This window comes from Nyctereutes procyonoides, unplaced genomic scaffold, assembly GCF_905146905.1.
Source record: "Nyctereutes procyonoides isolate TBG_1078 unplaced genomic scaffold, NYPRO_anot_genome, whole genome shotgun sequence".
In the NCBI taxonomy this organism is placed as follows: Eukaryota; Metazoa; Chordata; class Mammalia; order Carnivora; family Canidae; genus Nyctereutes; species Nyctereutes procyonoides.
The window spans coordinates 15,312,797-15,330,031 of NW_026575120.1; the positions used below are offsets into that span (position 1 = coordinate 15,312,797).

The window sequence follows — 17,235 nt, forward strand, 5'->3', positions numbered from 1 at the left end:
TTTTGTTTCTTTTTCTTTTTTTTTTTAATTTTTTTAATTTTTTTTATTTTATGATAGTCACAGAGAGACAGAGAGAGAGGCAGAGACACAGGCAGAGTAAGAAGCAGGCTCCATGCACCGGGAGCCCGATATGGGATTCGATCCCGGGTCTCCAGGATCGCGCCCTGGGCCAAAGGCAGGCGCCAAACCGCTGCGCCACCCAGGGATCCCGGGTTTTTGTTTCTAACAAGGTAGGAAGACAGACAAATAAAATAAAAAAGAATCCAGTGGGGGAGGGGCACCGCGAGGAGCCAGGCTAAGGCCAAGTGGTGAAAGCCTCCAGGATGGGAAAGCCCAGCCCTGGAGAAGCAGGAACTTTAAAAATCTGCGCCAGATTCTTCCCGGACAGAAAGGTGCTTAGCAGGGAACTCGGGCAGAACTGCAGAAGGGGCAGTGGAGTCTCCATTCTCCCGGAGTCACTAACAGAAGTCCGCCCGGGGGGAGAGTGTGCCACAGATTGTGGACCCAGCTCGGTAAAGGGCTGGAGCATGCCCACCAGGGCCTCCAGGAGAAGCCGGCTGGTCAGGCGGGGGCTACACCCTGCTGCCTTCAGGAGCTGCGACCCTGGGAGCATGATTCCAGCAGCACAAGCCCCAGATCCCAGGGAGCTAGGGGACACTGTCCAGGATCCTGCACTCCCCCAGGGACAGGGGAAGGCAGGGACGGCACAGGTCAGCAAGAACACACTTGCCGCCAGCGCCCCCAAAGCTGTGCAGGTCAGCACCCTTGCATCCAGAGCATCCAGGCCAGTGCGGACTGGGAGACTGTTGTAATTATTGTGGGAGCTGACTCCAGAGCTGGAGAGCTGGCCGCCGCCAGTGGTGTCTCTCCTAGTGTCACCTTGTCCCTGGGACGGAGCGGGGCTGCCAGGGAACAGGGGCCTCACAGGATAAACAGCTCCTACTGAGCCCAGCACCCGGCATGGGGGAGTGCAGCTCCCCCAGGTGCACACACCTGAGAATCAGCACAGCAGGCCCCTGCCCCAGAAGACCAGCTGGAAAGACAGGGGAAGAGCAAGTTCTTGACTGAGCAGTGCTAGAAAGCTCCAGGGGAAGTCGAAGGATTTACAGTATATAGAACCTTGGGTTTTTTTTTTTTTCCTTTTTCCAGTACAACTCGTTTTTAGCTTCTCTGCACTGAGCAAAATGACTAAAAAGAACTCACCACAAAAGATCAGATACAAAAGAATCAGAAACAGTACTCTCTGCAACAGTTACAGAATATGGGTTACAACTTGATGTAGGAAAACCAACTCAGAAGCAAAATTTTAAAGCTGCTAGTGGCTCTAGAAAAAAGCATAAAGGATTCAAGAGACTTCATGACTGCAGAATTTAGATCTAATCAGCTGAAATTAAAAATCAACTAAATGAGATGCAATCCAAACTGGAGGTCCTAACGATGAGGGTTAGTGAGGTAGAAGAAAGAGTGAGTGACATAGGAGATAAGTTGATGGCAAGAAAGGAAGCTGAGGAAACAGAAAAAAAACAATTATACTACCATGAAGAAAGGTTAAAGGAAATAAATGACACACTCAGACGAAAAAAATCTATGTTTAATTGGGGTTCCAGAGGGCACCGAAAGGGACAGAGAATGAGAAGGCATATTTGAACAAATCATAGCTGAGAACTTCCCTAACTTGGGGAGGGAAACAGGCATTCAGATCCAGGAGATAGATCCACCTCCAAAATCAATAAAAACCATTCCACACCTCGACATTTAATAGTGAAACTTGCAAATTCCAAAGATAAAGAGAAAATCTTTAAAGCAGCAAAAGAGACAAGAGATCCTAACTTATATGGGGAGAATTATTAGATTAACAGCAGACCTCTCCACAGAGACCTGGCGGGCCAGAAAGGGCTGGCAGGATATATTCAGGGTCCTAAATGAGAAGAACATGGCCAAGAATACTCTATCCAGCAAAGGTCTCATTCAGAATAGAAAGAGAGATAAAGAGCTTCCAAGATTGGCAGAAACTGAAAGAATATGTGACCACCAAGCCAGCTCTGCAAGAAATATTAAGGGGGATTCTGTAAAAGAAAGAGGACCTCCAAAGAAATAATTCACAAAAACAGGGACTGAATAGGTATTATGATGAAAATTCATCATAATAATTCATATCTTTCAAATTCATATCTTTCAATAGTAACTCTGAACATGAATGGGCTTAATGATCCCATCAAAAGATGCAGGGTTTCAGACTGGATAAAAAAACAAGACCCACCTATTTGCTGTCTACAAGAGACTCATTTTAGACCTAAGGACTGCTACAGCCTGAAAATGAAAGTTTGAAGAACCATTTACCATTCAAATGGTCCTCAAAAGAATGCTGGGGTAGCAATCCTCATATCAGATAAAGTTTATCGTTTATCTCAAAGACTGTAGTAAGAGATGAAGAGGGACATGATATCATACTTAAAAGATCTATCTTAAAGGATCTATCTATCCAAGAAGACCTAATAATCATGAGTATTTATGCCCCTAATGTGGGAGCAGCCAAGAATATCAAACAATTAATAACCAAAATAAAGACATATTTAGATGATAATACACTAATAGCAGGAGACTTCAACACGGTGCTTTCTGCAAATGACAGATCTTCTAAGCACAACATCTGCAAAGAAACAAGAGTATTAAATGATACACTGGACCAGATGAATTTCACAGATATTTACAGAACTTTAAATCCAAATGCAACTGAATACACATTCTTCTCAAGTGCACATGGGACTTTCTCCAGAATAGACCACATACTGGGTCACAAATCAGGTCTTAACTGATACCAATAGATTGGGATTGTCTCCTGCATATTTTCAGACCATAATGCTTGAAACTTAAACTCTATCACAAGAAGAAATTCAAACACATGGAGGTTAAAGAGCATCCTGCTAAAGAATGAAAGGGTCAACCAGGAAATTAGAGAATTAAAAAGATCCATGAAAACTAGTGAGGATGAAGATACAACATTCAAAATCTTTGGGATACAGCAAAACAGTTCTAAGAGGAAACTATATCACAATACAAGCATCCCTCAAAAATTGGAAAAAACTCAAATACACAAGCTAACCTTGCACTTAAAGGAACTGGAGAAAGAACAGCATATAAAACCTACACCAAGAGGAAGAGAGTTAATAAAGATCACACCAGAACTCAATGAAATAGAGACCAGAAGAATTGTAGAACAGATCAACAAAACCAGGAGTTGGTTCTTCGAAAAAATTAATACAATAGATAAACCATTAGCCAGCCTTTTTAAAAACAAAAGAGAAAAGACTCTAGTTAATAAAATCATGAATGAAAAAGGAGAAATCACAACCAATACCAAGGAAATACAAACTATTTTAAAAACATATTATGAGCATCTATACACCAATAAATTAGGCAATCTAGAAGAAATGGACGTATTTCTGGAAAACCACAAACTACCAAAACTGGAACAGGAAGAAATAGAAAACCTGAACAGGCCAATAACCAGGGAGGATATTGAAGCAGTCATCAACAACCTCCTAAGACACAAAAGTCCAGGGCCAGATGGCTTCCCAGGGCAATTCTATCAAATGTTTAAAGGAGAAACAATACCTATTCTACTAAAGCTGTTCTGAAAGATAGAAATGGATGGAATACTTACAAACTTGTTCTATGAGGCCTGCATCACCTTAATTCCAAAACCAGCCAAAGACCCAACCAAAAAGGAGAATTAGAGACCAATATCCCTGATGAACATGGATGCAAAAATTCTCAACAAGATACTAGCCAATAGGATCCAACAGTACATTAAGATTATTCACCCTGACCAAGTGGGATTTATCCCCGGGATGCAAGGCTGGTTCAACACTTGTAAAGCAATCAACATGATAGATCATAGCTACAAGAGAAAAATCAAAAACCATATGATCCTCTCAATAGATGCAGAGAAAGCATTTGACAAAATACAGCATCCATTCCTGATCAAAACTCTTCAGAGTGTAGGGATAGAGGGAACATTCCTCAGCATCTTAAAAGCCATCTACAAAAAGCCCACAGCAAATATCATTCTCAATGGGGAAACACTAAGAGCCTTTCCCCTAAGATCAGGAACAAGACAGGGATGTCTAGTCTCACCACTGCTATTAAACATAGTACTAGAATTCCTAGCTTCAGGAATCAGGCAACAAAAAGAAATAAAAGACATTCAAATTGGCAAAGAAGAAGTCAAACTCTCCCTCTTTGCAGATGACATGAAACTGTACGTAGGAAACCCAACTCCACCCCAAGATTACTGGAACTCTTACAGCAGTTTGGCAATGTGGCAGGATACAAAATCAATGCCCAGAAATCAGGGGCATTTTTATACACTAACAATGAGACTAAAGAAAGAGAAATTGAGGGGTTAATCCTATTTACAGTTGTATCCAAAAGCATAAGATACCTAGGAATAAACTTAACCAAAGGATTTATACCCTAAAAACTACTAAACATTTCTGAAAGAAATTGAGGAAGACACAAAGAGATGGAAAAATATCCCATGCTCATGGATTGGAAGAATTAATATTGTGAAAATGTCAGCGTTACCCAGGGCAATTTACACATTTAATGCAATCCCTATCAAAATACCATGGACTTTCTTCAGAGAGTTGGAACAAATCATCTTAAGATTTGTGTGGAATCAGAAAAGACCCCGAATAGCCAGGGGAATATTGAAAAAGAAAACCAGAGCTGAGGGCATCACAATACCAGGTTTCAAGTTTTACTACAAAGCTGTGGTCATCAAGACAGTGTGGTACTGGCACAAAAAAACAGACACATAGATGAATGGAACAGAATAAAGAACTCAGAAATGGGCCCTCAACTCTATGGTCAACTAGTATTCTACAAAGCAGGAAAGACTATCCACTGGAAAAAGGACAGTCTCTTCAATAAATGGTGCTGGGAAAATTGGACATCCATGTGCAGAAGAATGAAACTAGACCATTCTCTTACAACATACACAAAGATAAACTCAAAATGGATGAAAGATCTAAATGTGAGACAATAATCCATCAAAATCCTAGAGGCGAACACAGGCAACACCCTTTTTGAACTTGACCACAGCAACTTCTTGCAAGATACATCTGTGAAGGCAAGGGAAACAAAAGAAAAAATGTAATATTGGGACTTAATCAAGGTAGAAAGCTTCTTTGTCTTTCAACAAAACTAAAAGACAACCTACAGAATGGGAGAAGATATTTGCAAATGACCTATCAGTTAAAGGGCTGGTATCCAAGATCTATAAAGTACTTATTAAACTCAACAGCAAAGAAACAAACAATCCAATCATGAAATGGGCAAAATACATGAACAGACATTTCATCAAAGGAGACATAGACATGGCCAACAAGCACATGAGAAAATGTCCCGCATCACTTGTCATCAGGGGAATACAATCAAAAGCACAATGAGATACCACCTCACACCAGTGAGAATGGTGAAAATTAACAAGACAAGAAATAACAAATGTTGGAGAGGATTTGGAGAAAGGGGAACCCTCTTGCACTGTTGGTGGGAATGTGAACTGGTACAGCCACTCTGGAAAACTGTGTGGAGGTTCCTCAAAGAGTTAAAATAGTTCTGCCTTATGACCCAGCAATTGCACTACTGGTGATTTACCCCAAAGATACAGATGCAATGATAGACCTAGACACCTGCATCCCGATGTTTATAGCAGCAATGTCCACAATAGTCAAACTGTGGAAGGAGCTTTGGTGTCCATCGAAAGATGAATGGATAACAAAGAAGTGTTATAAACATACAATGGAATAATACTCAGCCATTAGAAACGACAAATACCCACCATTTGCTTCATTGTGGATAGACTGGTGAGTATTATGATAAGTGAAGTAAGTTAATCAGAGAAGGACAAATGTTATATGGTTTCATTCATTCGGGGAATATAAGAAATAGTGAAAGGGATTAAAGGGGAAAGGAGAGAAAATGAGTGGGAAATATCAGAGAGGGATACAAAACATGAGAGACTCCTAACTCTGGGAAATGAACATGGGTTAGTGGAAGGGGAAGTGGACTGGAGGATATGGTGACTGGGTGATGGGCATTGAGGGGAGCACTTGACGGGTGAGCACTGGGTCTTATGCTATATGTTGGCAAATCAAACTCCAATAAAAAATAAACAAAGGAATACATATCAAAATTCCACCTATTTTTTTATAGAAATAGAAAAAACAATCCTAAAATTTTATGTAACCACAAAAGACCCAAAATAGCCACAACAATCCTGAGAAAGAAGAAAGCTGGAAGCATCACACTTCTTGTGTTCAAACGATAGTCCAAGGCTATAGTCATCAAAAGAGTGTAGTATAGGCATAAAAGTAGACATGTAGATGAATGGAACAGATTGAGAGTCCAGAAATAATCTGTACAGATAATATTGACAAGAGAGTCAGGAATATTCAATGGGGAAAAGATAGTCTTTTCAAGAAATGGTTTTGAAAAAACCGATAACCACATATAGAAAAATGAAATTAAAGCCCTATCTACACCACTCACAAAAATGAACTAGAAGTGAATTAGACTTAAACAGAAGACCAAAAACTATAAACCTCCTTGGAGAAAGAAAGCAAAAGGAGAAATCTTGACATTGTTCTTAGCAATGATTTTTTGTTTAAGACACCAAAAGCAAAAGCAACAAAGGCAAAAATAAATAAGTGGGACTACATCAAACTAATAAGCTTCTTTACAGCAAACGAACCAATCAGCAAAACGAAAAGGCAACTCAAGGAAAGAGAGGAATATTTGTAGATCATACATCTATAAGGGGTTAACATCCAACATAAATAAACAACTCAGATGACTCAATAACAACAAAATCTTCTCAATATTTTAAATAATATTTTTATAATATTAAAAAATGGGCAGAGTAACTGATTAGGCATTTTTGCAAAGAAGACATACAAATGGACACTAAGTCATATGAAAAGATGCACGATATTGCTAATCACCAGGGAATACAAATAAAAACCACAATGAGATATTTTACAGCTGTTAGAATGGCTATCATCAAAAAGACAGGAAATAACAAGTATTGACAAGAATGTCAAGAAAAGGGAATCTTAATGCACTGTTGGTAGAAATGTAAATTCATACAGCCACTATGGAAAACAGTATTGAGAATCCTTCGAATGTTAAAAAGTAGAACTATCATATGATCCAATAATCCTGTTTCTGGGTATATATCCAAAGGAAATGAAAACAAAATCTCAAAAGAAATATAGAAAGATAACACAGTGATATATTAACTAGTCATAAAAAAGAAGGAAATCCTGCCATTCTTGACATGTATGGACCTTAAGGGCATTATCCTAAGTGAAATAAGTCAGAGGAAGACAAATACTCTATGGTATCTCTTATATACAGAATCTAAAAAAACTGAACACATAGAAAAGTCGAATGGTGGTTACCAGGGGGTGGGAGCTGGGGGAATTAGGGAGATTTTGGTCAAAGGGTATAAAATTCCAGTTAGAAGATGAGTAAGTTCTGGGGCTCTAACACACAGCATTGAGATTATAATTAACAATAATCTTTTGCTTACTTGAAAATTGCTAAAAAAGTAGATCTTAAAAGTTCTTACCATAAAACAAGTGGTATTATGTGATGTGATAGAAGTGTCAGCTAATGGTGGTAATCATAATGTATGCATGTATCAAATCAACTAGTTGTACCCTTAAGCTGATGCAACTTTATATGTCGATTATATCTTAATAAAACTGACAAACAGACCTAAGGAATAAATGTGAAAACATAAAAGAAGAGAAAGAAGCAGGAGACAGAAGGTGAAGAAAGATAAGAAAGAGAAATAAACACACATGAATATCACACAGAAACACAAGAGCATAGAAAGTAACAACGGTCATCATGTATCTGGACACAGGACTGTATATAGACTCTCAGGACATGAACTTCATGGACTTTAAGCAAATTACTCTCTAAAGTAAGACCATGTCCACCTGATTTTACCCATGGAGTGACATGAGCACTTATGCTTTTATTTCTACTAATTTTTGTAGTTGTTAATGTACAGTACTAGAACATTAAGTTTGAAAACTATACTAGTAGTGAGAGTGTTGATGATGCAAAAGAGTGGCACCAAATTTTTACAGAAAAAGAGATGATGGTGATAAATATAATTATTAATCCAAATTGATGAGACTATTACCTCTGATTATGGAACAAATGGCTCAACAGAAAGAATAATTGTGGAGTTAAAAGAATAATTTGAGCAAAACATAAATAGATCTATGCCTAAGGTGTAGGAAAAAAATATGTTCATGAGGTGGATTTTCTTCTCTGAGCTGTCTGCTTTAAAAAAATACCTGAATTTTTTCTGTCATTATACATTTCAAATTTGCTTTTCCTTTAGTACTCCGTTTTTAGCATATGGGTCCTTTCTAAGTTCATTCTCTTATTTATTTTTTATATTATTTTATTTTTTTAAAGATTTATTTATTTATTTATGATAGACATAGGGAGAGAGAGAGAGGCAGAGTCACAGGAGGAGGGAGACTCAGGCTCCATGCCGGGATCCCGACGTGGAACTCGATCCTGGGACTCCAGGATCGCGCCCTGGGCCAAAGGCAGGCGCTAAACCGCTGAGCCACCCAGGGATCCCCTCATTCTCTTATTTTTTAAATCAAGAGAAACTTTCCTATTATTTTCCCTTTAAGTAGTTCCTTCTAACTATTTTAATTTTTCTCTCTTTCTGGAAATGCTATTTGGATAATGACAGTTCTACTTCTAATCTCCTATCTCAATTTTATTTTTGTATTTTCTATTTTTTTTATTCTTTCCTGGGAGAGTTTGTCAAACTGATATTATAAGTTGCTAATTCATTAAGTAGTATATATCCATCCTGCTATTATTCCATCTATTGTGACTTTATTGTCCACTTGGTTCTTTTTAAGATTATTTGTTACTGTTATATTCTGTAAATAAATTCCTTTAGTTTTTGAAACAGTTAATTTCAAAGTGAATTTATAAACATGTCTTTGACATTTATTAAAGAACAGTTATAGCTAATGTGGGGTGTGGCTGTATTTTAATGTTTTTAATATGTGGGCTAGGATCTGTGAAGGAAGGAATGACTATAGACTTCAAAAAATCAAACTGTTTTTGGCCCTAATAAGGGCAGAATGCAGTAAGGTCTATTTAAAGTAGTAAAATCAGAGGCTGCAAGAAAACTAGTGTAGCAATAATTTGAGATATTAAAGATGATTGTTTGGAAGAGTCTATATTTGACAAGGGATTGTACTGGGGCTTCTGCATTCAACAGCTGTCCCATAATGGCTTATGGAACCAACTTAACTTGATAAAAGTCACAGTGTTTGCAACAGTTTTTGCAAATATAAGCATTTTGCCTGTTTGGATGATATGTAAATGTAATAGGAGGAGATTCTTTTGCCATCAGTAACTTGAGCATTTTTATCTTTGTTCTTTCTCACTGAAACAAGAAATGACTTCAAAAACCGTTGGTCTAAGTACAAGATATAAACGAACGCCTCGCCAGGAACCACCCTAATCTCAGAATTGAAAATTTCTCAATCTTTCCTTTCTTAACAAAAAGCTGAATGTGTGTGGGTGTCTTTGCTTTAGCTGTCCCTGGTCTGCCCGCTGCGGCATGGTACCGAGCTAAGCCACCCCCAGGGGCAGCAGAGCGAGCTGAGAGCCCTCTGCCTCCCCGCCGTGCCCCCTGCAGCGCTCAGCCGCCCTGCGCGAGCTGCGCCTCCACCTTCCTCACGCTTCAACTGCTGTTACATGGCCAGCCGGGCTCCAAGACAGCGGAGCCATGTTCCTTCTTCTGGTCCTTCTCGCTCGACTTGGAGAGCTGCACGCAGGCCCCAGTAAGTCCAGATACTTCTTACTCCTTGCCATCCTGGCTTTTGGCGGTGTGTGTGTGTTGGAGGGGGGGGGGCGGAATGTGTTCTCTTAGGGGAACGTATTTTTTGGTCCAGGCCCCAGGCCCAGACCTTATACCAGCCCCGAGCTCTCCCTACCCACTTTCTCCTTGGCCCTCGCTTTGGCATCTGTGGCCAAGAAAGCAGAGACAGCCTCCAGGCAGAAAATCTTTTCACGTCTCCAGGTTGGTATTCTTGTCTGTAAAATGGACAAAGATGAAATAATGGGGTCTTTTCCACATACAAAATTCTGCTATTCTAGAAATAATTGCATCGTCGTAAAGAAGCTGTTTGTCAGTGATTTCATGATTTGGTGACTGCTGTCCTCCACCTGCTCCACTGAAAATGCAGATCACTCTTATATTCAGTATCCTGTATTTTTCCCCTGCGAATGATCCCATTTTCTTTTTAAAAAAGTTATTTACTTATTTATTTATTCATGAGAGACACAGAGGCAGAGACAAGGAGGGAAAAGCAGGCTCCTCACAGGAAGACCAGGGGGAGACTCAGTCCCCTGACCCAGGATCATGCCCTGAGCCAAAGGCAGATGCTCAACCACTGGGTCACCCAGGCGTCCCTGATCCCATTTTCTTGCTGTACTTGTGTTTCTCTTTTCCACACCTCTTTTACAATACCACAGTTTGTTTTTCAGTGTTACCTAGCCAAACTGTCAAACTGCCTAACTGGGAATCTCTCTCTCTGTATGTGTATTTGTCTATGTATAGAGATTGAGAGAGAGAGAGAGAGAGAGAGAGAGAATAAAAACTTAATATATTGACAAGGGCCAAGAAATATGTGGATAGGAACGAACAGACCAGAAGCACAGTGGAAAGGAAGAGTAGATACATAGATAATACAAAAAAAATTTGGTAATGTACAGAAATAAATGCGGGATTGGAGTTAGAAATGGATAATATAGGATTGTAGGTATCAAAATAACTTTGCTTATTTTTATTTTAGATCCTCATAAAACATTTCTGCAGACCACAGTTCCTGAGAAGATTTCATCATCTGATGCAAAAAGAAATCCAGAAAATAATGTAATTGGAAAATATTTTTATATCTTAAATTGTGTTAAGTTGCCTTTAATATCAAGACCAAAGTTGCTGAATAGAGGCAGGAACAGAATACTTGGGAGGCAGAGCTGACAGCTGGAACTGGATTTACAACAATGAGAATTTTGAAGTGTATGAATGTGTGTGACTCTGTATGTATGTGTTTCTTGGAGGATAAAGGTAAGGTGGGTAAGGTGAGTCAGGGTCAGATACTATCTTTCTTTAAAACTTTGATAACTTGTTCATCATAGATTTTTGGGGGGCACTAATTTTGATTGTCTGAAATATTGCATTCAAATAGTATTTCTTTTTTGATCATTGAGTTTTCTGGTCCTCTTGTCCTAGCCCTGGTGATTTCCTTCAGCTACTTGCCTCAGCTTTCAGAATCAGTGAGGAGCTGAAAGGTGATTCGGTAATTAGCTTACAGAGGAGCCTGGGTATTAGTACATATTCCTTCACTAATTTCCCAGGAAAATCTACTTCTCACGTGGTTCCTTCTACTATAGGATAATCTAATGCTAGTCATAATTGTGGGTGGTCTCCTAATTAACTTTTATATTTGTCATGGTTTTTAAAAACCATCCTTCTGTGTTTTACATAAGGATGCACTGTTTTACATAAGGATTTCCTTCTCCTTTTACCCCTAGCCCTCCCATGTACTATTTCTTTACATTTTCTTCCTGTAGTAGCTGGATTTTATTCACTATCCACTCCCCAGGCCTAGCCCACCACCCATCAAGTGAATTCTTAGTCATGCAAAGTAGATGAGTGCTACTCCAGCTTTTTTTTCTGATCAGAAAGAAGGGCTCCGTTGGACTTCTTGTTTACTTTCTTTTTCCTGAAATGAATAATACCAACCCTCTCTCTTTATTCTTTATCACGGAACAGATGATCTTTGAGTTTACCACTTGTCCAATCTCTAGCATTTTTTAAGTCATTTAATAATATGAAAGTTCAATTTCTTTTAACAATAAAAATTTTCAAAGCTGCCTTTTAATATTTTTGCAACAGAAAATTATTCTTAATGTGGGGTGTGATGTATTTAATGTATTCAGTATAGTATAAGACCTGCAAAAGTAAGAAGGCCTAGGAGGCAACATGGAAACCTCCCAGATTTAAGAAATAAGAACATGGGTACCCAATTAATTTTGAATTTTTTCTAATTGCCTATGCATAGATACATAAAGTTAAAAAAAGAAGTATTGCATGGTGCATAATAAATAATTTTAAATACTAAAAATTATTTGTTGTTCATCTGAAACAAAATGTATTGTTGACTAAGAAAACAGGTGGAGGGCAGCCCTAGTGGCACAGTGGTTTAGCGCTGCCTGCAGCCCGGCCTATGATCCTGGAGACCTGGGATGAGGTCCCACATCAGGCCCCCTGCTTGGAGCCTGCTTCTCTCTCTGTCTGTGTCTCTGCCTCTCTCTCTCTCTCTGTATCTCTGTGAATAAATAAATAAAATAAAATTTAAAAAAAGATAACAGGTGGAATTGAAAAAAAGGAAAGCATTTATTTAGAATCTCAAAATTGCAATTTAGGAATCACAGATTCAGTAGCAACCCAAATTATATCCCCCTAGGGAACAAAAACAAAGGGTTTTTAAGACAAAAAGGAGTGACTGTATATATTTTTGACAAAGAATTTTGATTAGTGTTAGTGGCAGAAAACTAATCTTGGCTGGATATAATTGGTTGCTAAGACCATCACCAAGGAAGTGCAGTTTGGTCCAGTTCACAGGTTTGGCCTAATTCAAAAGTTCGTGGTTCCACCCTGTGAAGATATACATAAATCCCATTTCCTTAATGGCTTTCTGGATCCATTTTAAGACTCCTTGACATGTGACTCCATTTCATTTCACCTTTCACAGGAACTAAATTATGTACCTCTTTCTTGAATTATATTTCCATGATGATTTGACTTGCCTTAATAGTTCCTTGTTTTACAGAATTTGCTTATAAAACTACTTGCAATTATTCCATTTATATTGTAATATAATTTATACAGTGGTCACATATAATTTATTTCATTATATTTCCCAATGAACATTTGGTGGTAAAAAAAAAAACACAAGACATTAACATTGTGAAGTTAACAACTCTCATCATTATTCTTCTTAGCTTGCTTTTGCATTTTTCACTATCATGTTGTATCTCTTGACAACCTTTTAAAATGTTGTTCATTGACAAAACCAGAATATTATCACCAAATTTTATTCTCTTGCTCTTCAGCCCTACTTCTTCCCATGCTGGAAAACTGTTTAGTAACATCCAGATAAAAGAACTGAATTCTTCAAGGTATTAAAACTATTTCAAAAGATAGAGCAAGTATCCACTTCAAGTTGGAATTTCTCTTCCTTTTCATAAGAAATGTTTTCCCCTTTAAGAACAGGCTTGACGTAAGACAGATACATTTTGAGGACAGGGCTTACTTCTTCCTTCCACACATTCCATTTTAATGCAATTGACTACTTCAGTAACATTCTTTGCTCTTCTTCCAGTTTGCGAAATCCTATTGCTAAAGAGGTAACTTTGATGGATCCCTGGGTGTGGACACGCTAAACCGCTGAGGGCGTGATCCTAGAGTCCTGGGATCAAATGGAGCCTGCTTCTCCCTCTGCCTATGTCTCTTGTCTCTCTCTCTGTGTGTCTCTCACGAATAAATATATAAAAATCTTAAAAAAAAGAGGTAACTTTGAAAAATAAATAAGTAGGCCTCACTCAAATGAGAGATTATTGAAAAAGTCAGCAAGAATACTTTGGGCCTTGTTTTAGAATTAAAGCATTATTTCAGTGCTTCAAATAAACAGAGGATTCTTTCAATTGCATTTGTTCAAGAGAGTCAACAGATTTGGTGAATGCAAGAGAATTGAAGAATACTGAACATCAGCCAAATCATAAAAATCTTTTAATCACTTACTTCAAACAGCATAGATGATAAAGCAAGAGGAATAATATTTTGACCATAACCTCACCGTCCAGGCAAAGGATAACAGGTGCTCTTTGAACAACATTAGGCAACATATGGCAAGGATAGCCAACACCTTCTTGGAATCATTCATGCTTTGCTTCAGTTTCTTTTCTTTTTTTGATGTTTACAGCAGCTTTATTTTTAACAGCTCAAAACTGGAAACAACCCAAATGTCCATCCTTATTGAATAGATAAACAAATTATGGCATATCCACAAAAGAGAATACCACTTATGAACAAAAAGAAATAAACTTACATGTACAAAAGCATAGATTAATCTCAGTATATTTTTTGCTGGATATAAACTCATGGTTAAATATCATTTTTTCAGCACTTTGAAGATGTTATTCCATTGCCTGCTGGTGTTTGTTCTTTCTGTGGGAGATTTAGGCATGCTTTATTTAAAAATCTTTTGAAAGTAATGTGCGTTTCTCTCTTGTGGCTGTTTAAATATGTGCTTTTTCTTTTTGTTTTAGTTGCTTGAGTATGATATGCCTAGGTTTGTTTTCTTTGTATTTTATCTGTTTTAGATTAATAGAGTATTTGAGAGTATAGGTTAACATCTTTCATAAGTTTTGGAAAATCTCAGGAATTAATTCCTCAAATCTATATCTTTCCTAGTCTCTTATCTTTATCTTTCTTCTGTTTTTCTTGGACTATAATTACATTAATGTTAGACATTTAAAAAAAGATTTATTTATTTATTCATGAGAGACACAGAGAGAGACAGAGAGGCAGAGACATAGGCAGAGGGAGAAGCAGACTCCTTGCAGGAGCCTGATGTGGGACTTGATCCCGAATCCCGGGATCATGACCTGAGCCGAAGGCAGCTGCCCAACCGCTGAGCCACCCAGGCATCCCCAGTGTTAGACATTTTTAATGAGTCACACTTCTTTTATTTTCTTCTTGGTATTTTTTTCTCTGTGCTTCAATCTGAATATTTTCTACTGATCTGTCTTCCTATTCACCAATTCCATCTTCTTCACCATCTGATCTCTCAAACCCTAGCTATTGAATTTTTAATAGCAAGTATTGCAATTTTTCTGCTCTAAAATTTAAATTTATTTATTAAATATTCTACTCTTCTGATCTGAAATTCTCTCCTATTTTTCTCATATTTTTCATCATATGTGTTTAACAATAAGGTATTTCTAGAGAGCACAATTCTCAGGATCCTCACCAGATCCCACTTACGTACTTACTTCTAGAGTGCCATTCAAATGACTCTTTTCAGAACATTTACCTGTTGCAAAGAATCATGTTCTACTATAATACAAAGTTAAGGAACTGAAAACTTTTAAGTGGCTATTTCTATTGTTAAAATAATTTTTTAAAATAAGCCAAATAAATAATTTAGTGACTTTTATATTTTCTGTTATCTTCTGTTCTCTAGTCATGTCTGCTCCTGTTCTATCCTCTCCTACATTCTGTCCAAGAGGAGTTTCATTGCTTATGTGGATAAGCAAAATACAATGGTACTTATTATTTTATATTGCTAGAAAAGTGTAGTGCATTTCTTGTAGTGCTATATTTTAGGAGTATCTCTTTCATGGAGCAGGGTAATTTACTTTTTGGAAGGTCTGGAAGTAAACAAGTGACAAGTTATTTAGAGTAAGGTGGGTTTCTTTGATAGTTTGCCTTAGGCATGGTGAAGGGTGGTATGTGTCTAAGCCAAAAGGTTGTTAAATCATCAGGCAAACTTCTTCCTCAGAAATGTTAGTTAGGGTGAGTAATAGGCCTGTGGGGACTACTACCTAGTTTTCAATTTAGAATTCTGAGGCTTTGAATATCACAAAGGAAGGGAAGCATATATAATGGTTTTATATAATTATTAATATTGTCAATATTCTTAAAGCAAAACTCAGAAATGATACTATTTAGCATATATTATTTTCAAGTATTATTACTAATTTTTCTTGGATACTCATGTTACAGATTGCTTATGTCATTACAATAAAAGGAAAACCATATTTTGTCCATCTCAAAAAGCAGTAAGTAACTATTTTATTCTTTGGTTTCTTGATTTTTAAAAATAGGTATGAATAGAATCATTTCAATTCAAATGTGTATTTATTTAATATCTATATACATGTGATACTTATTGTATGTTGATTTCTGGGTAAAATCATAGGCATATAAAGGTAAAACATGGTCCACAGTGAAAGAATTTATATATTCAGACAAATTAACAGAGAAAGGGAGAATTTTATTATAATATGGTAATATAATAAATATGTAGATTGCATTCTTTGGAAATCATGGAAGATTTTTTGGAAAGAGGTAAAAGATAACTTGTATCTTGAGAGAAGATACCTTGTGAACTCTGTAAAGAAATGAAGTAGTGGGATGCCTGGGTGCTCAGCAGTTGAGCATTTACCTTCGGCTCAGAGCATGATCCCGGGGTCTGGGATCCAGTTCTGCATTGGGCTCCTTGCAGGAAGCCTGCTTCTGCCTCTCTCTCTCTGTGGCTCTCATAAATAAATAAAGTATTAAAAAAAAAGAAAAAAAGAAATGAAATAATATAGGGGGACATTCTGTTTAGAGGAAATTGTGTGCAAAACATGGAGGCATGAGACAGAGTGGATTCTGTGGTGTGCAAAAGTCCATGTGATTTACTAAAGGACACATTCCTGGAGGATAGAAGTAAAAGATTTTGGAAGGTACGCAGGAGCCAGGTTGTATATAGATCTGTAATGCCATGATAAGGATATTGGAAGCCAAAAATGTTTTTAACTATGTACTTTATAATCCCATTGAGATTGTTTTTTTTTTAAGGAAGTTTTTTTTTAAGGAAGTTGTTTTTTTAAGGAAGCAAAAGTTGAGATAAGGTAGTTGTTTTTTTAAGGAAGCAAAAGTTGAGATAAGGTGTCTAATTATGTGGTTATATAGTAGCTTAGGAGAGTGATGATTGTGGCTTGAGCTATGGCATTGGTCATAGTACTGGAAAGAAAAATTCAATAGACCTCAAAGGTGGATTTGTTAGAGTGATTGAGAAATGGTGAGGCATCTTGGATAATTTAGTTATTGCTTAAGAAAATGGGTAGGTTATAGTTATTTAAATGATCAACAAGTGAGATTTATGTGTGAGGAAGGGATGAATTTGGTCTGCAGTGCCTATAAGATATCCAGATGGGTTTTCCCCATTAAGTATATGAATATAGGAATTTGAATTTCTGGGGAGAGATTGTCATTAAGGATATAGATTTAGGAGTAATCAATCATTTGGCTGTAATATAAAAAAGTGAGCTTATAAA

General features: G+C 37.4%; 1 protein-coding gene across 1 annotated transcript in view; it reads left to right on the plus strand.

The window, feature by feature from the left end:
• Positions 1 to 9,847: 9,847 nt before the first annotated feature.
• Positions 9,848 to 17,235, plus strand: part of LOC129516126 (disintegrin and metalloproteinase domain-containing protein 5-like) — a 130,279-nt gene continuing 122,891 nt past the window's right edge. Inside the window, exons 1-3 of the mRNA XM_055335463.1 lie at positions 9,848 to 9,902; positions 10,917 to 10,996; positions 15,917 to 15,972. Coding sequence (XP_055191438.1) covers positions 9,848 to 9,902; positions 10,917 to 10,996; positions 15,917 to 15,972 — 191 coding nt within the window. The remainder of the gene's footprint in view (positions 9,903 to 10,916; positions 10,997 to 15,916; positions 15,973 to 17,235) is intronic.